Consider the following 19683-nt stretch of genomic DNA (forward strand, 5'->3'; position numbering starts at 1 on the left):
AGCTTGTTTAGTTTATACGTAAATCCGACACTGCCAGTGCTGATACTTGACGCGGTAAGGCTAACTGTCCTTAGGCCTTTGCTGACGGAAAAGGCTTTCTGTACACGCTCAGAGGCACTCTTGCTATTCCAAGTAAGGAGAAAGGGAGCCGGCTCTACATTGGACGGCAGAAAGCGGCGAAGACTGGCGCGGGCAGCCGCGGGCGGGGCTCTTCCACCGCCGCTCGGGCTCCGTGCTTCGACTTAGTCCGCGCGCGAGCCGGCTGCCGCGAAGGCGGAGCCTTCCTCGGGGAACCGCGGAGCCTAAGGAGACGCCCGCCCACGCCCGTCTCGTGGCGCCGCCGCCGCCGCCGCCTCGCCAAGCGGGGGATGCCGTGAAGGCGGCGACCCTCGGCGCGTCCCCTCCGCCTCCGCTGGTTCCTCCCTCCCCGCAGCCCCGCCGGCGGCGCACTCCCTCCTTCCCTCCGGAGGCGCTCGGCGGCGGCGCCTCAGACGCGCGCAGCGGGGACGCTCCGTCGGCTCCCGGCGCGGGCTGAGCTCGGTGCGTGTTCGGGCAGGCGCCGCCAGTCTCCTCCGGCAGCCGCGGAGCATGGAGGGGGCGTCCGGAGCCGGCGCGAAGGGCCCTGGGCGGCTGCCTCCGCGCTAAGCCTCGCTTGGGATGGCAGCGGCGGCTTCTTGGCGGAGTTTGTGAGGCGCTTCCCCGCTCGAGGGGCGGCGACTCGGGTTGCTGGCCGGAGACCGAGACCCGGGCGCGCAAACTCCTCAGCCGCGGCCACCCCGCGACCTGCCCGCCCGCCCGCCCGCCCGTGTAGCTCCGTCCGGAGCCGGCGAGGAGCAGCAGGATGGAGCCGCCGCCGCCCTGCTCGAAGAAGAGCCTGTCCCTGTCGCTGCCCGTGCCGCGGGAGGGTCAGGCCACCCTCAAGCCCCCGCAGCACCTTTGGCGGCAGCCCCGGACCCCCATCAAGATCAAGCACCGCGGCTACTCGGACACGGAGAGGCACCCGCACCGGCAGATCGAGAGGGCGGACGCCATGGACACCAGCGACCGGCCGGGGCTGAAGAAATGCCGCATGTCCTGGCCGTCGTCTTTCCACGGGACCACCAGCACCAGCGGCGGCGGAGGCGGCCACGCCGGCAAGCGGTAGGCTCCGAAGCGGGGCGTGGGGGGCGCGTCCGGGGGTCGGCACGGGGAACCGGGGACTGTTGCAACCGCAGGGAAACGCATCCGATTGCTGCTTTCTGCTGAGCTCCGGGTTCTCGCCCCCTTCGTGTTTTGACGGCGTCGCCCCCTTGACCCGCTCCGCAGATCTTTTGGTTGCCCTGAGGCTTGTGCTTGATTTCAACAATCTCGCCCATCCGTGGGGCTTAGCGTTGCCCATCGCCTGGAGCAGTTTGCATCTGGGCAAACGATAGCTGCTCGTTAGAGTAGTGGGCAGGAGGCCCTTTGCACATGCCTAGAGGCGCGCTCCTTATTTCACTGCTTCCCCGGTTGCAATCTTAACTCCACCTGAGCTCTGCTTTAGTGGTGTCTTCTAAAGTTATAACCTGCCCAGCGCAGAGCGCCAGTAAGGATGGGCTTTAGCTCAGTGAAGGTCTCGGCTTCAAACCCCAGCACCTGCGGGTAGATTTGGGGAAAGATCCCTGCCTGAAACCCTGAGGAGCTGCTGCCTGTCAGTATAGGTAATACTGATCCAAACGGACGAATGGGCTGGCTCAGTACGGAGAAACTTCTTGTGTTTGTGCAGTTGGCACAGGGCCTGAACTCTAGGCAGGTATAAAATTGTATTTATCCTTTGGCACTCTCAACAGCCTTAGCTGCTTTCTCGCTCTCATCCACACAGTTCATGAGAATAAAAATAATGCCTCATAATGTCTTGTCTTCAAGAGAATTAGTAGCAGCTCCCTTCTCTCTCATACAAGTCAAGAACTGGTTTCTGTGGCATGAAACCGGCATTTCCAAATAACCCTGTTCTTTATTTTGATTAATAATAATAATTCCACGCCCCGTTCATGTAAGAGAGGCATGTAAAGGGAGAGGCTCAATGTGCGGAAAAGAGCAAACCCTACAACCTCACTCTTGAGAACAACGGTGGGGGGGGGGAAGGACTTGTAGCCCTCTGGTTGTTGCTGGGCTGGCTGGTGGTGGCTGGAGCCGCCACATCACCCGCAGAACCCCACTGGCTCCTTACCCCTTCTTTAGGAAGAGCTAGGGACGGTGGGGGACATTGAAGGCATCACCCCACAATCACAGATTTTCAATAAAAATATGGGCAGCTGAGTTCCTTGCTTTCCAAAAGTAGTGGAAGGTTTTTGTTTAGGGCTTGTTAGGGGAAGTTCAAATGGGCACCAAGCTGTGACCCTCCCAGTCCCTTCCTCAGAACTTCCTGTTTTTAGAAGAGAAAGCGTTGAATCGTGCTTTTTGCTATTATTGTTGTCTGTGGCCTCTTTGGTTCAGCAACTGCCCTTCTCCCACAATGTGTGGCTTCCTTTAAAATCCAATTAACATTTTGTAGCAGGCTGAACAGGAGGGTGGGGAGAGAAGGCTCTCAGGAAATTGAAATCTGATGGAACAAGTTGTCTTTATTTATTTTGTGGTAAAATGTGAGCTTTTCCAAATTCATGCAAGTCTTACTCCACAGTAAGTTAAATGTCAGGCTCTACTGAAATTAGGGCTGTGGATCAGGAGCGGGGAAGCATAGCTTACTCTCACAAATTTCACTGTTTTGTAATGTTCATCTACACAACTCAGTCTGCAAAGCTTTACTCATCAGGGAGGTGAACACGATTGTCTGCTAATTGCCTGCCCTCAAGTTGCTGTAGCTATTTGAAAAGTCAGCAACCCAAAACCAAACCACTTAAGCCCACTGGTCATCCCCTATAGGTTAGGCTCCGGGAGCTATGCCTAGTTTGGGTGCTTCAAAATATGCCTTGGACCCCTCTGAGAAATGTTAGTTCCTGTGGCAGATATTTTAAAGAGTTCTTCAGCGGGTGGAACTGTGCGGATAGGCTTGAGGAACTCTGTGCTAGTCTTGCCGTGATTCATATTAGCTGTAAGCTGATGGAACTGGAGTCTGTTGTCAAGGCCACGCAAGATATTTTGACACCGTAGGTGTACCACAAAATGGTGCCCCCTTCCCCACCAGGGAAGAAAGGGTGAGTGAAAATGTACACCAGGGACTAGATGGTTGAATAAACATCTATATTGGGATCTGGTGCCCCCTGGTAGCTCCCCACCAGCTTGGGTGGGAGAAAAATGCTATTAGCTGCTGCCACTTAGTCTGTTCCTTCAAGGCCTGCAGGTTTTCTGATGAGTGCTACTCAATGATGGAGAAAGGGTCCACATCTCTTCAACTGCTCAGTGTTAGCTGGTTTCCGTCATCCATACCCTCTGCACAGCTCACTCTTAGTAATTATTATTAAATTTATATACAGGTGGTACCTCGGGTTACAAACACTTCGGGTTACAAACTCCGCTAACCCAGAAGTAGTACCTCGGGTTAAGAACTTTACCTCAGAATGAGAACAGAAATTGTGCAGCAGCGGGAAGCCCCATTAGCTAAAGTTGTACCTCAGGTCAAGAACGATTTCAGGTTAAGAACGGACCTCCGGAACGAATTAAGTTCATAACCAGAGATACCACTGTACCACCCTTCATCTGAAGATCACAGAGTGGTTTACAGTGTAAAAACACAAATTACGGAACATAATAACAAACTGCACCACCCACACATTTAGAAGGCCATAGATTGTTTAATTAGCCAAAGGACTGGGTGAAGAACGTTTTTGCCTGGTGTCTAAAGATATGTAATGAAGGTGCCGGGTGAGTCTCCCTGGGGAGAGCATTCCACAAATGGGGAGCCACTACAGAAAAGGCCCACTCTCATGTAACATTAGCAAGAACTGTAATGGGACCTCAAGGCTCATCAGTTCCAGCCCCATCCACTGCAGCAGGAGTCACTTGTCCTAAACTCTTTCTGAGAGATGCTGCTGAGCATGCCTTTAAACGGATTGCATGATTTTCTCACTAGGCAGATTGCTCAGCTGTTCTTGCAGATTCCCTCTAATGTTGAATGTTAAGGTGACTGCAGTCTACCTTCTAGTCTGTTGTCTTGCCTCATTGGTCAGTGACACTCTCTAGAATAACTTCAATCATGGTATCAGTTGTGTTTTCTGTGTGGAAGGAATCCTATGTAATTTGCTAACAGCCTCTTTCCAGAGCGTGAGTCCTCACCTGCCGCTGCTTGGTTTTCCAGCCAATCCTTCCCCGTCAGCCATTACCAGTAGCTTTTTAAGTGTGCAGTGAAAGCACCTTTGCCTTCCTTTGAAGGAGGTGGCTGCCTGTACAACCCCTGTGTGCTAATTCTTGTTGTCAAGGTTCCTTGCATTCCACTTTTGTCTGATGGGCAGCTCCAACATGGGAGCTCCAGCTGGCACAAGACACTGACATATGTCTAGATGTAGCTGAGAGAAGAATTGGAAGAAGATGAGGGAGGGAGTTGATGAAGTAGGAGCACTGCCATATGGCCACAGGAGATCGCATCCAAACATGAGTTCTGGTTGACTTATGGGGAGGGGGGTGTCCTTCAGCCTGCTTATCCTTGACACATTTGCTGCCTTCTGCTTATAAGTTAGCAAAATGTACAAAGCTCATGCCAGTCATATGCTTGGGTAGGTGGTGCAAACAGTTGTGGATATGTCTTGCATCAGGGCTGAAAAATTATTTAAGCTCTTTGGAGCAGGGAATTATGGTCTCTGATTAATAATACTAGTCATATGTAGCTTTTTGCTTTCTGTAAGCTAAGGACAGTGGAATTGTTGTCTAGTTGGTGCACAGCACGGATATATATATTGGCCTGTTAGCCAACTACTGTGGCACGAGGCAGGTATCCTAAAGGTGGAGACTTGGTCTATACAGTATACTCATAGAGGAACCATTGAAGACCAAATGCGGTCTTCTAACCAGTAGGTGGATATGAATAATTGTGTCCACTTAAAGTTACCCAGTTCATTTCCCATTATTGGATAACTAGAGAAGCTGAGAATAGTCTAACCTGCAGGAGTGCGAAAGAAAGAAAGAGGAAGGAGGGAGGGAGGGAAGGAAGGAAGGAAGGAGAGAAAGAGAGAGAGAGAAAGAATTTCAGAGTGTGATTATTGGACACAGAATCTTACGTTTCACGTATCATTTGTAGTCCTTGTGGTTGCAAACTGATGTTCAAAAGCATGTTGGCAATGCCTTGAAATATTAGCTATGTAGGTGATAAGCTGAATATATTTTCTAGTGGTTAGGCAGATGAGTTTAAGTACAGCTCTTTTCTCTTCTCCATGATTAGCAAAACTAGATTACACTATACAAAATAAAAAGTCATTCAAATTTTCACACAGACCACAAAATTCAGCTTTTTTGATGTTGAATTTAGGTTGCTTGGGCAAATTTAATTTCTTTAAGGCATGTGTACATACAGGTAGAACAATATAGTATATGGGCCACCGTTGCTTAGAACTGACGTCTTGCAAGTTTGAAAATATTAAAATTTTAAAACACAATTTCCCTATTGTCTCCTCATTTCAATTCATCTTGGTATCTTTTCAGGCCTTTTCCTTCTAGCATCTTGTAGAGTTGTCCAATTCTACTACTGCTTCCCTTGTCTATCTGAGAGAACAGAGACAGCTTGCTCTTGTAATCCAATATATTTTAAACAATGAAATAAAAATTCTTTTGAAATAGGCTGCCTTTGGGCTGGCTGAGAGCAGACATCTACTGCCCACAGATAGTCATTAGTTGTAATAGAGCAGCACTGGCATTTTAAAATGTATGGCTGTGAGAGAGTAAAAGAAAATTAAAAAGCCTCAAAAGTTTCTTTTCAAGTAAAATTCATCTGAGATTTCAGCAGCAAATCAAAGCATAGTAGGGTATGTGGGAATGAGAACATTACCTCCAATTCCCCTTTATTAATAATTCTTCCTATGATTAATGTGTCTCTCCCCCCCCCCCACCTTAACTACCTCCAACACCTTAAAGACAATTTTGGGAGAGCATTATGCCCCTGAATGGTGTTCAATCTGTCCTTTCTTCGTACATTAAAAGTTCAGAGGACAGAATTCCCAAATTGGGCACTTTGTGGCAATCTTCTCCTTAACAGCTTGAGCTGTGAACATTGCTAACGGGACACACTGATTGAAACAGATGTGTAACAGGCTTTGTGTAAAAGGCACCCCCAACAACAACCCCTGAGTGTTAAAATGCTGGCTGTGTCCCTCAAACTGCCACCCCTCTTACTGTGTGGCATTTTAAAGTGATTTCTGCAATTGATTGAATTACACAACACAACTTTAGTTCATGATGACCTCATTCATTTTCTTTTAAAAAAACAACAAAAATCTTAAGTTGTTGCATGTGCAAATGTACCCAGCTGTTGGGGCGTAACATGGAGTCTTCCAAGCCATGCAACCTAACAGAGAGTTAAACTGGCACACAAGGGAAATATTATTATTATTTTTTTTTAAAGATATTTATTAAAATTTTCAACATATTACAAAAATGAGCGAAAAAAGAAAAAGGAAAGCAGATAAAAAAAGAAAAAAGATGCAAAAATGGAGAAATACAAAATACAAAATAAAAACAATAAACAAACAAATTAGTCTTTCTACGTCTTATCCTTCATTTACTTGTTTCCTCGACCTCCTCGCACCTCCCTTTTTGTATTCCAGTTCACATATTTTGTTCAGCAGTTCCCTCCCCTCTTTTAAATATCCTAATCAATAATCATAAAGATATTGTACTTTTAGATTTTTACATATTACATAGTAAACCCTTTTTTCATCTTCCCTTGTAACATTTCAGCTAAGAACCACTTAGTTTTTATCGAACATCATTCTAACATTCATCAATTTTACAATATTTCTGTAGATAATCTTTGAATATTAAATGACCGGACGATCATGGGACAATTAGCACCCTTGGAATCCAAAGACATATGAGGGAAATGATAGGAGGACCACAGGAGTCTGCCTTAGATGAAGTCAGGCCATCAGCTTAGCACTGTCCACATTGGCTGGTAGCAGCTCTCTGGTGGATCAGGCCAGGAGACTTTCCCAAGCCTACTTAGAGATGTTAAGAATGGAAACTGGAACCTTCTTGCCCACAAATCAGATGTTCTAGCACTGAAGGGAAAGGCAGTTGGCAGCATTTGTATAGCACACTTGAAGCGTTCAAAAGACTTATGTAATTACCTCACCAATAATTGCAACAACCTTGTAAGGTAGGTCAGTGTTGTCCTCTACATTTGCAGATGAGGGGCCAATCATCAACCGTGGCTTGCCTAAGGCCACTTGGTGAATTCATGGCTGCAGGTTGGTTTGAACTGGGTTGTGGTAAAGGACCCCTCAGCAATCATATTTGAAAACTCAGGTCCTGAAAGACTTGAATGCATTGCAGTTGTTCTGGTGAGGATCAGTTGAAAGATTTTTTCAATGCTTTTTATTGCATTGTTATGTAAAGTATGATTCATGCATGGGTGAAGGCTATTTTAATACAGTTGGCCTATGGGGAAAGAAAGAATATCAGCTATCTTGTAGGCCTAGCTGATATTGCCTGTGGTGCAGCATTCTCTATGACACTTTGAGGACTTTGCACAGCCTGCAATTTTGCTTGGGGGGAAATGGGATTAGTTAGTTACCCCATTGACTAGTCATTAATATTGCACTCTGTGGCTTGAAGGAGCCTTGGCAGAGGTGACTTGATTGCAACATGAAATATCCATGATAAGGGCACGGCTTGGTCTGACTGAATAAATTTTGGTGGTCTCAAGTAGGAAAATCCAAATAGACACCCTCAGGTTGATTCACACACGGAATAATCCTCCAGGCTATTTCACAGATTCAGTTCACTTTCAGAGAATTTCCCCTGGATTGTGCCCAAAAGAGCCTATCCTGCTCTGCCATTCTGAAATCGAACATTTCAGACAATTATTATCTCTCAAAAAAGAGCAGAAAGACCTGTAGCAGCTATAGGTACTTCCAGAAGACTGTGGGAGAGACTATTACTGCCCTCCCCAGTGTTTGCCTTTTGCTACTGTCAGCCTCCTCTGTACGTTATCTAGTTATCAGTTGATTCTTGTTCTGCTTAACAACAGCAACAATGTTTTTGTTTATATCCCACCCAATTGTCTGGGTTTCCCCAGCCACTCTGGGCAGCTTCCAGCAAAACATAAAAACGTAGTAAAACGTCAAAAATTAAAAACTTCCTGATAGAGGGCTGCCTTCAGATGCCTTCTAAAAGTTGCATAGTTCTTTACCTCCTTGACATCTGCAGGGAGGGTGTTCCACAGGGAGGGTGCCACTACCAAGAGGGCCCTCTGCCTGGTTCCCTGTGCCTTCACTTTCTGCCATGAGGGAACCACCAGAAGGTCCTCAGAGGTAGACCTCATTGTGTCTGGGCTGAACGATGGGGGTAGAGATGCTCCTTCAGGTATATTATGTACTTCAGCCCAGATCATGGGTGGTCATCCCCCGCCCCCCGGGTAATAATTGAATTTATTCCGTGTTTGCTGATATTTGTCATTTTTTAATTTACCGACAAGTTCTGTATTTTGTATATTTGTAATTCTGTGTTCTGTATTTCTAGGTTTTGGAATGTTTGCTGTAAGCCACTTTGACCACAACTCATTGTGGGAAGCAACATATAAGTAAACTCAATCAATCAAGGGGTGTGTGTGTGTTTCTGTCATCAGCTTAAAGAAAACTAAAAAGAAAAAAGACAAGAAAAGGGAAATGGAGGAAAAGGGTAGAGGAGGGAGGCTTTTACTTGAAGACCAGAACAAAGTGGGAAGCTATCATAGGGGCATAATTTTCCTTTCCTGGGCATGTTGTTGCTGTAATAGCAGTTGGTTCTTCCACTCAGTGGATAGGAATGGCTGATCCACAGCCCATGGGCCATATATGTTCCCCAAAAGGTTTTATGTGACCCCCCCCCCAAAGACTCCCTCATTTTTTAAAAATCTTTTTTTTTAAAAAAAAAGCATTGCTCTTAAATGATTGACGGCTCTTGTGTTTCCCCTTCTGTGAGTCCATGTTGCCAAAAGGTGAGTCCATTTGTTTTCCTGAATTGAATAACTGAATAATATATTACATATTATGATTTAAAATATTGTAGATTTGCTTGAGGGAAAGCCTTTGGAAAGCAGCCCTGAACTGCTGTTTCCACATGGCCATGCCCACTTTATTGCGTCAGATGTGGGACCCAGACAGCTAACCATGGGTCAAGGCAGCCACCCCAGTTAGTCCCTTTCCCCTTGCTTCTGCAGCCCCTGTCCATGGGGCCAGGATGGTCTCCCCCTTGCCATGATGCTCCTCTTCAGGGGGAGGAGCCTCCCAGCGGACCTTGGGCATCATGAAATGTGGTAAAAATGTGGTAGAAAGATCTGACCCATGGGGCGCAATTCACCAGGGTGCCTGTACAAATGTGACTGAGATTAACAGGAGCTGCAAAAGAGCCTGGTCTTGCGTTGATTTCACTGGGACTTTGGCAGTGAATTGCGCCCCATAATAAATTAGTGGGGTGCTCTTGTATTAACTGCCTCAGGAGCAGAAATGTCTGGGGTCAACACTGAGTAATGCTTCTCCCAAGATGAGAGTTGGTGTAACTGTGACTGTATTTGTAATACAGTTAAGTTGACACCTGGAACAGTTGGTATGAAAACTTAAATTAGCTTTTCATGGGAAGGAGGAGGAAATCTGGTTTTGGGTAATACAGCCTCTTTGCAGTTATCTGTACTGAGCAACTGGGAGGTGCAATTCAAACATAAGTGTTGGGCGAAATCAAAGATTCATGAATATAATTCCTTCTTCCATCGTAATGTAGGACACCTAGGCAACTAAACAGATAAAAAGAAATGTTTTATTTTAAAGCTTCCTCAACCCCCTGCTGTCTACTTGTTTTTATTTAAGGTAATTTTTCCTGCCATTGCACTGTAAAAACAGTGTTTGGGATGACTCTGAGCCTGATTCTGCTGTGGTCAAGACTGCATTGACCTCATTTGCATGTCACAGTAAACTGTAGTTTATTCTGATTGTGGTCAAGAGAGTTCTTTGGCTTCCCTCTGCCCATGCACAGAGGTGACAAGTCACATTCCCCAGTTTTACGAGTCTAATCAGTAAGCCAAAAAACATGCATAGGCTACAGATTGTGGCTTGCTGTTTGGACGTTAGAAGAAGCCAGAGGTCGTGGTGTTAGGAGGGAAGAGTGAAAGAGCCTTCCGGAGGACATTCATGGCAAGCCATTAACTGTGGTTTACCGCGACATGTGAACTGAGTCATGGCCTTCTTGGAGTGGTAGATCAGGGTTGCTGACCCTTGAACATTCTACTTGGGGCATGTAAGCTATACTTGGCTGAGCATGAGGGCTGGCTTCTGGCTGACATGGCTGCTATCTGGAAAATCTTGGAAGTCCGCTGGCAGAGAAGCACACTGGAACTGAACTGGATGAGGTAAACACAGCCATCCTGTTGACGGAGATGCCAGAGCTCCCTGTGCCTGCAGATCGTTCATTCTCTTGTGGGGGAAAACATGTGCTGGTATTTTTGAACGATTCCTGATATCCTCTACAGATAGAGAGTTGCAGCTTAGTACGCCTGGAAATAAATGTCATAACTGCTCTGTGTTGTACTCTGTGTTGTACTCAGAGCTGTTTGGTTTTGCATCTTATTGATGTAGGCTTTTGGAAAGTGCAAATGGTTCAGTTAAGAAAGTGGAAGTGGTTCAATGAAAAAAGAAGTGAAGTACCTTAAGTGAAATTCTGGAATTACAATTTCTGGTGCACTGTCCAACAGGGTGTGAATGTCTCATATGCTTGCCATGTACACATTTGAACTCCATCGTAGGAAAATTGTAACTCGCTTGTACTGCATGAAATTGAGAATATGCCATATGTGAACACCAAGGGCCCAGTGGGAGTTTTTGGGCTTTTAATTGTGTTGGGCAGGGTCTTGTTCTCTGCATCATTGTCTCAGCTATGTTGAATAGGAATAGTGTTAATGAATGACAGCAATCTGAAAACTTTCCTTTTTAAGGAGTAAATTTCACATGCTATTCCGCCACCCCACCCCAAATCCCATTACATGGTGACTTGACCCAGCCATTCCAGGTTTGAAAAATCTTGTGGTCCTAACTCAATGAGTCAATTTAATGGTTTATTGATTGCTGTCATTCAGCAATGATTCCCATCTTGCAGTTATGAGTTATCTCCAGACTGAATCAGTGAACTCTAATTAAAAAGACATGTACATTTCATGTTTATATTGGATAACCCACTGCCAGTCTTTAGTGCTGGGGGACAGCTGGTGTTAGCTGGCTGCCTAGCCATTATGTAAGTAATGATTTATCAAGAAACTGGAAGTTTGTTGACTTTGCGAGGACCAGTTTTCTCTAGTGAGGTAACTGCATTTTGCCCCCATGAGGTGAAAAAAACTGCTAGTTACCTGTGGCAGAATCCTAAAGATCAGCTGGTGCCATGTTCAGGTTTTTGTGTGCTGTTTGAATTCTCTCTGGTCTCTTTGCTGGCACTCTTCTCCTGTCCACAAAACCAAAATATCTGTGAGTGCCAGTCACCACGTTGTCCATCTTCTGCTAGATAAATTGGTTTGGTTCAGATTGTCATTTGAGGATTAAGTGATCTTAGCAAAAACAAAAGGAGGAAAGGATAGAAAGGATCAGTGACCTCTCTGTCTGCCAAGGTGATTAGAGGATGTGACTTTTTTAGGGCTTCTAATTAGTAAATATCCAGAGTTTACATGACTAGAATGTGGGTTTATTTCTCCCTAATTTCCCTATATCCACCAAAATGTGTGTTTTTTTAAATATTTCCCCTGATGCATCTGTGGCTGCTAGTATCAACCACCCAGATCTTAGGTTTTTGTGGCTTACCTAGGCATTTTAACAGTCTGTTTTATAATGATGCCCTCTTAATGCATAGTAATCCAAGAAAGGCCGTACAGGAACGTGATATACTTCAGCATCCCAGCATCAGAATGGGATGGGGGATGACTGCAAGAATTCCCTGGTTTCTATCCACCCAGAAGGTGATTGGGCCAGATCCGGCCCCTGGGCCTTAGTTTGCCTACCCATGGACTAGGACCTGGGAGACACTCATCCCGGAGGTTCACCTTGGGCCAGTTTAACATACTTTTTACAGTTTAACATACAGTTTAACACACCTCAGCCTAACATACTTCACAGAGTGGCTGTGACCATAAAGTAGAGCGGGGGACGACGACGACGACCCTACCACCTTGAAGGTGGGATATAAATGTAATAAGTAAATAAGCAGGGTGTAGGAAATGCTGCTTAATTATGGATTCCCAATCTGCTCCTTCCCCCATAATTTCACATAGGAATGTGGAGATGCCTTGATCCCATCCTCATGTTGCAGTATCTCAAGGGGTGGGACAAAGTTGCCCCCACAGCGGGCAAACAGGGAGGGAAATCTTAAAGTCGTGAGTCTTTCTCCAGCACTTCGGGAATTAACTTCCCTCTCTTCATTCTTTCACCTACATGAGCCACACTTTCCACTTTAACTGACATAAATGAGGACTCACAGAGAGACAAATCAACAGGCTCCGCAACTCATGTGGAGAAATCTTGGACAGGGTCACCTCTCCATTACCAACAACGTCCTACGTGTCTTTTTGTACATTTTGATAAATGTCAGATGCCTGCCTTGCTGCAAGAATTGTGGGCAGTCGGCAGTTATGTATTAAAACAGTTGCACAAGCCAATTCTGTGTGGATTCGCTGTGTTTGCAAAACAAGATGCAGTGGCTTACTGTCAGCTGCTGACGCCTTTGACAAGAGCGTCCCTGTTATCTGTAAAATGTTGGAAGGTGTGGGTCCCACTTCAGATGTTGCGATCATACAGCAGGCTTCCTCAACCTTGGCCCTCCAGATGTTTTGAGACTACAGTTCCCATCATCCCTCACCACTGGTCCTGCTAGCTAGGGATCATGGGAGTTGTAGGCCACAAATATCTGGAGGGCCGAGGTTGAGGAAACCTGGTTTAAAGCCATGCTATGCAACATGCGGGACGCGGGTGGCGCTGTGGTCTAAACCACTGAGCCTAGGGCTTGCCGATTGGAAGGTCGGCGGTTTGAATCCCCATGACGGGGGTGAGCTCCTGTTGTTCGGTCCCAGCTCCTGCCAACCTAGTAGTTCGAAAGCACGTAAAGTACAAGTAGATAAATAGGTACCACTCTGGCGGGAAGGTAAACGGCATTTCCGTGCGCTGCTCTGGTTTTACCAGAAGCGGCTTAGTCATGCTTGCCACATGACCCAGAAAAACTGTTTGCAGACAAATGTCGGCTCCCTCGGCCTGTAAAGCGAGATGAACGCTGCAACCCCAGAGTCGGTCACGACTGGACCTAATGTTCAGGGGTCCCTTTACCTTTATGATGAGGGTTGTTTTTTTTAGTGTGTTCTTTTTTTGTTCTTGTTTTTATTATGTATTTTGTGTTTTTGCATTGTATTTTTACGTTGCGAACCCCCCGAGATCTACAGATGAAGGGCGGTATACAAATTTAATTAATAAATTAACAAATACCAATTCGCAACTTTTTGTTTTAGTCCAAATCATTGACCACTGCTATCAATTGAAAAGGGACTGAAGGGGATGTTGGATAGCAAATGCCAAGGATCTGAGGTGTGGCTTATTGTGGCCATCTCACTGCAGTGGCTTATAGATCCTATTTGATCATGGAAACATTTCTTCACATGACGTGTTCCAGGTGTGGTAGTCACACAGAATGTTGACCTTACCCCATGGAAATTGGAAAAAAACAAACAGCACGTCACAATACCTCCTTGTGGATAAACATATGTTCAGTGGGAAAGGTGTTGTGGCTGTATTTCTGGGAAGTTGCTCTGTCATTGATGCCTTTCTCATTGGGAAACCTCCACTAAGCTTCTGAGGAAGTCCAGGGATTCTCAGAACACAGTTCAAAGACCAGGTTGTGGGTAGAATTCAGTGTTACACTATGGTGAACATCTCATAAGGACAATACTCTGAGGTGTACAGTGGTTGGATTTCTGATGGTCAGCATTTGAAGGCACAGGAGAACCTTGGGGGGGGGAAGGGAGCTAGAGGGAGCAACTACAGTGGTACCTCGGGTTACAGACGCTTCAGGTTACAGACTCTGCTAACCCAGAAATAGTACCTCGGGTTGAGAACTTTGCTTCAGGATGAGAACAGAAATCGCGCCGCCACAGTGCAGCGGCAGTGGGAGGCCCCATTAGCTAAGGTGGTGCTTCAGGTTAAGAACAGTTTCAGGTTAAGAACGGACCTCCAGAATGAATTACGTTCTTAACCTGAGGTACCACTGTATTGGCTGTTTGCGCTTTATCTGATTATTTTCCTTTTTATTCATTGCAACCTTTAACAGCAAGTCTTGTCAGTTGACTTGAGAATCCCCTGCTCTTGTGCCTTTAACAACCATACAATCTGCAGAAATAAATTGGGATGACTGGATCCCCTGCTAATGCTACCCAACGAACCAATTGTCGCAGGCAAAAAAGCAGTGGCAGCCGCCCAAAGTTGGCAATTCCAATAAAGAGGCAAGAGTGTGGTTAGGAGAAAAGGATGGGCAACCTTTATTTCTAACCTTAATTTGCTTAATAGATTATATATTTAAGAGGCATATGTAAGGTTGGATGTGAATTCTTGCTCTTCTAAATGATGTGTGATATCTTATTAATGAGGTCCCTTTTTCTTCTTTTTTGTCCAATTAGTTTATCATTTTTAATGTCAAGCTTGCTTTGCCTGATGAGAGAGATTGTGGGCATGGGCTTCTCAAAATGTAATCAAATTCAGTTAATACTGTACAACATATTAAACAAAAAAAAAAGAATGTTTGAGTGCTTTTCATGTTTGCTCAAACACCAAAATGCTGGGAAATTACCTGTTAAAGTCCATGCTCCTCTTCCTCCTTCTATAGTATTATTATTATTATTATTATTATTATTATTATTATTATTAATTTAGTTACCCACCCTTCACCATAAGGTCTCAGGGTAGGTTACAACATTAAAAATGCTTAAAAACAAATAGTCGTAAGAATAAGGTAGGTCCTAAAAATATAGAAGCATCATTTAGCCAATATTGATATTCTACGGTTGTTGTGGTCTTTTAACAGCTATAATTTCCTAGCATTTTGGAGCCTGAGTGAACATGGAAAGCCCTTAATACAACATGTCAAACTGAAAGGTTTTCTTTTTGTAAATTGAATATAGGCTGTATTTGTCCCAGTAGCTCTGTAGAACTCCTCCAGGCTTTTGGCAGGTTAACACTGCAAGTTGAAGTCTTCCACATCTCCCAGACCTTTTATAGATGGTTTGGTGAACAATGGGCTATAGAATGAGAACGAGGTGGTGTTTTTTTAATCTTCAGATTCCAAGAATGAATTGGCCCTTGCTTCCTGGTTCCAGGGAAAGCTTTGGTAATTGTTTCAAGTTCTGGCCTCGTTTCTCATTTTCTTTCACTAATAGTGTTAGTGCTTCTCTAGGTGCTTTTCTTGCAAAGGTCACAAAATGCTTTGCTGGCAATTAAGTTTCCCATCCCTGATATGTGACGTGCAGAATTTTCTAATATGAGGAGTAGGAGCTGGGAAAGTAACTGACTTCACTGCAGTGTTAAGTCTTTAAAGCTACAGGATCTGTGTCTAGGTCACTTCTTCCTTTTCATTTTTATTTGTTTTAAATAATAATACACAACCCTATAAATGTGATGTAAAATAAATAAATGGGAAATACAAAACCCACAATTAAAGCCTATCGTAGTCCACCAACTCCAATCTTTACATCAAATTGTCAAGACTTCTATATTTACTAAATCACTTGGCTGTATGTATTCCAAAATTGCACAAAAGGGGTCCAGTTTTTTGGGGGGTGGGTGTGTCTGATGTAGTAGCATTTCTTACCCACACTGACTACGGATGCAGAGAGACATGGACATCTACATGCTAAGCTATTCTAAATATTATGGTAGGGGCTGTAGGAGTAGAGAGCTAGCCATGGGGTACTATACTGAGGTGGCGCATGAGTGGGAGAGCCAGTATAGTTGGGCTAGGAGCTAGAAGAGTCGGGTTCGAATCCCCACTCAGTCATGAAGCTCCCTGGGTGACCCTGGGCCAGCCACTGCCTAATCTCCACCACAGGGAAGGGAAGAACTATGTATGCCATCTAGAGCTCCGTGGTGGGAAGTGGGATATAAATGTAATAAATATACGCATTAAAATTCCTGTTGAAGTTGTAAGTCAAGGGTGGGCAACCTAAGGCCCGTGGGCCAGATGTGGCCCAATCTCCTTCTCAATCTGGCCTGCAGACGGACTGGGAATCAGCGTGTTTTTACATGAATAGAATGTGTGCTTTTATTTAAACTACATCTCTGGGTTATTTGTGGGGCCTGCCTGGTGTTTTTACATGAGTAGAATGTGTGCTTTTATTTAAAATGCATCTCTAGGTTATTTGTGGGGCATAGGAATTCGTTCATTTTTATTCCAAAATATAGTCCGGCCTCCTTCAAGGTCTGAGGGACAGTGGACCAGCCCACGGCTGAATAAGGTTGCTGACCCCTGTTGTAAGTCGTGCTTGCCATCTCTGACTCAAGTAGGCAGTTAAGTTAGAAAATTCAATACTAAAAAAATATATGTGTGGGCCACTCATTTAGAATGGATGGGATGGACCCAAATGCAGCACTCCAAGCCTCCCTTCTGGCCCTTGGGCCCCTCCCAGCCACATCTCCTACTGGACCTGCCTTTGGCATGTACCTGCCTGCCCCTCCCTGACTGAAATGTTTTTTCTTGAAGTCTAGTAGGGCCTGTTGCTTTCTTGGATGTCTGCTAGAGAAGGGTATGTGCCAAAATTAGCCAAGAGTACAGCAGTAACAATTTGCATTCATTGCCCCTCCCACTTCTGCCTCTGGCCCCCACTCATAACTACCATGTGCCCCCTCTGACATTTGCCCAGAAGAGAATGTGGTTCTTGGGTGGAAAGGTTTCCCACCTCTGAATTGACAATATTTATGGATGGATGAGCTTATCAGCAGCTGTTAGTCATGAAGGCTGAATTGAAAACTCATCTACAGAAACAGTATGCATTGAATGTCCAGATGCTGTGGTCTTGTGAACTTCCAGGAACATCTGGTTGGCCACTTTTGGGAGCAGAACACCAAACTAGCTGGGGATTTGGGTCAAAATCCAGTAGAACTGTTTTTGCATTTTGTATATTTTTGCTCAGACTTGCTTTCTGTTTTCCGGAATAGCCAGAATATGGAAGGAAGCTGTTGAGTTACATATAACTCCTCATCAGGTGGCCAATTCTCAGCAGTATAAAGAGCAAAATTGATTACAAATACAATGAAGGACGTGATACAAATAAGAGGATGGATTGGTTTGTTGCCCAGATGCCTGCATTTATTTTTGGGTTGAAACAGATATACTTTGTATTTCAGGAATGCAGCTGAGAGATGACGTCTGAAAAATAAAAATGGACTTCTATGGTATTTGATATAGCTGAATTAATTGGCTGTGTAACTTAGAATTTGTCATTTGTCCCTGGTTCATTTGTTCCAGCAGGGGTTTGGCTGTCTCCTGCTTGCTGGCGTACAGGAGACATGGCAAGCTGAATGCCCTTTGGTCTGTTTCAGCAACGTGTTCTTTCTTTTTTAAAAAATAAATAAGTTGCTATTCAATTTTTTCACAAAACCACCATAGTGAGAAAAATTGTATTCCGAAATTGCAGGCCTAGTTAGGCCTATTGAGTGAAGCTGAAGTGAAAGATATGATGATGAAATTCAGAATGTTTTATCTTTGTTATTAAATACCTTATAAATTGAAGCCATGTCTTGGAGAACTTGTCTTTGCTTATTCCTCCCCTTGCTTTCTGGCAACTCTGTGTTAATTTCTCATTTAGAGCCAATGGCCTGCAGTGTTAAAAACTGAGATATGAAAGCTAGGAGCTAAATGACACCTTAAACCTAGGTTATGGGCGCAACAACGAAATGTCTAGGTGCGCTTGTTTATAACAAAAATACAAATGGCTTCAAGTGACAAGAAAGGAGATTATAAATAAATATCAGGAAGAACTTTCTGATGGTAAGAGGTGTTTGACCAAAGAACAGGCTCCCTTGTGGTGGATCCTCCTTCCTTGGAGATTTTTAAGCAGAGGTTGGATGACCATTGTTGTGGATAGTTTAGTTGAGATTCCTACCTTGCCAAGGGGGTTAGACTAGATGACCTATGGGTCCCTTCCAATTCTACTGTCCTGTGATTATGTGATTCTAAATTCCCAATTCCCTCCAGAGGCATGCAGTTTCTAATCTAGCAGCTGCCAGTTGCTTCAGTACCAGATATCTGTGGACCAGAGGCTTATTAACCCCTTAACCCAGAGCTTCCCAAACTTTTCATGTTGGTGGCACACTTTTTAGACATGCATCATTTCGCGACACAGTACCGTATTTTTCGCTCTATAGGACGCACTTTTTTCCCTTCAAAAATGAAGGGAAAATGTGTGTGCGTCCTATGGAGCGAAGACGCCATAGCCCCGCGACCCTCTCCCGGCTGGAGAGGTGACGGGCGGCTATGGCAAGAGCCTCAATAGCCGCCCGTCACCTCTCCAGCCGGGAGATGGTCGTGGGGGGCTGCTTTAGCCCCGCGCACGCTCTCCCGGCTGGAGAGGTGACGGGCGGCTATGGCAAGAGCCTCAATAGCCGCCCGTCACCTCTCCAGCCGGGAGAGGGTCGCGGGGGGCTGCTTTAGCCCTGCGCGCGCTCTCCCGGCTGGAGAGGTGACGGGCGGCTATGGCAGGAGCTTCTATAGCCGCCCGTCACCTCTCCAGCCGGGAGAGCGCGCGCGGGCACCCCGCGACCCTCTCCCGGCTGGAGAGGTGACGGGCGGCTATTGAGGCTCTTGCCATAGCCGCCCGTCACCTCTCCAGCCGGGAGAGGGTCGCAGGGCTGCTGGAGAGGTGATGGGCGGCTATAGAAGCTCCTGCCATAGCCGCCCGTCACCTCTCCAGCCGGGAGAGGGTCGTGGGGGGCTGCTTTAGCCCCGCGCGCGCTCTCCCGGCTGGAGAGGTGACGGGCGGCTATGGCAAGAGCCTCAATAGCCGCCCGTCACCTCTCCAGCCAGGAGAGGGTCGCGGGGGGCTGCTTTAGCCCTGCGCGCGCTCTCCCGGCTGGAGAGGTGACGGGCGGCTATGGCAGGAGCTTCTATAGCCGCCCGTCACCTCTCCAGCCGGGAGAGCGCGCGCGGGCACCCCGCGACCCTCTCCCAGCTGGAGAGGTGACGGGCGGCTATTGAGGCTCCTGCCATAGCCGCCCGTCACCTCTCCAGCCGGGAGAGCGCGCGCGGGGCTGCTGGAGAGGTGACGGGCGGCTATAGAAGCTCCTGCCATAGCCGCCCGTCACCTCTCCAGCCGGGAGAGCGCGCGTGGGGCTGCTGGAGAGGTGACGGGCGGCTATAGAAGCTCCTGCCATAGCCGCCCGTCACCTCTCCAGCCGGGAGAGGGTCGCGGGGGGCTGCTTTAGCCCCGCGCGCGCTCTCCCGGCTGGAGAGGTGACGGGCGGCTATGGCAAGAGCCTCAATAGCCGCCCGTCACCTCTCCAGCCAGGAGAGGGTCGCAGGGGGCTGCTTTAGCCCCGCGCG

The 19683-nt window shown here is 46.3% G+C and overlaps 1 protein-coding gene and 1 long non-coding RNA gene across 3 annotated transcripts in view; one reads left to right on the forward strand and one right to left on the reverse strand.

Annotated features, from left to right (window-relative positions):
* Positions 1–19683, forward strand: part of PDE4A (phosphodiesterase 4A) — a 353439-nt gene that overhangs the window by 81164 nt on the left and 252592 nt on the right. The window contains exon 1 of one of the 2 annotated variants that reach the window (XM_080988118.1): positions 827–1140. The exons of the other annotated variant lie outside the window; for it this stretch is intronic. Within the exon in view, the coding sequence (XP_080844244.1) occupies positions 842–1140 (299 nt within the window). The 5' untranslated portion in view covers positions 827–841. Of the gene's footprint in view, positions 1–826; positions 1141–19683 lie in introns of those variants that run through there. 2 annotated transcript variants of the gene reach the window in all.
* Positions 5403–13253, reverse strand: LOC308467037. The gene is made up of 3 exons (XR_013981111.1): positions 12817–13253; positions 11474–11668; positions 5403–5649 (listed from the first exon to the last, which is right to left on the reverse strand). It is a non-coding gene; the product is annotated as an uncharacterized lncRNA (long non-coding RNA).

Source organism: Podarcis pityusensis, assembly GCF_964106645.2.
Source record: "Podarcis pityusensis genome assembly, chromosome: 17".
NCBI lineage: Eukaryota > Metazoa > Chordata > Lepidosauria > Squamata > Lacertidae > Podarcis > Podarcis pityusensis.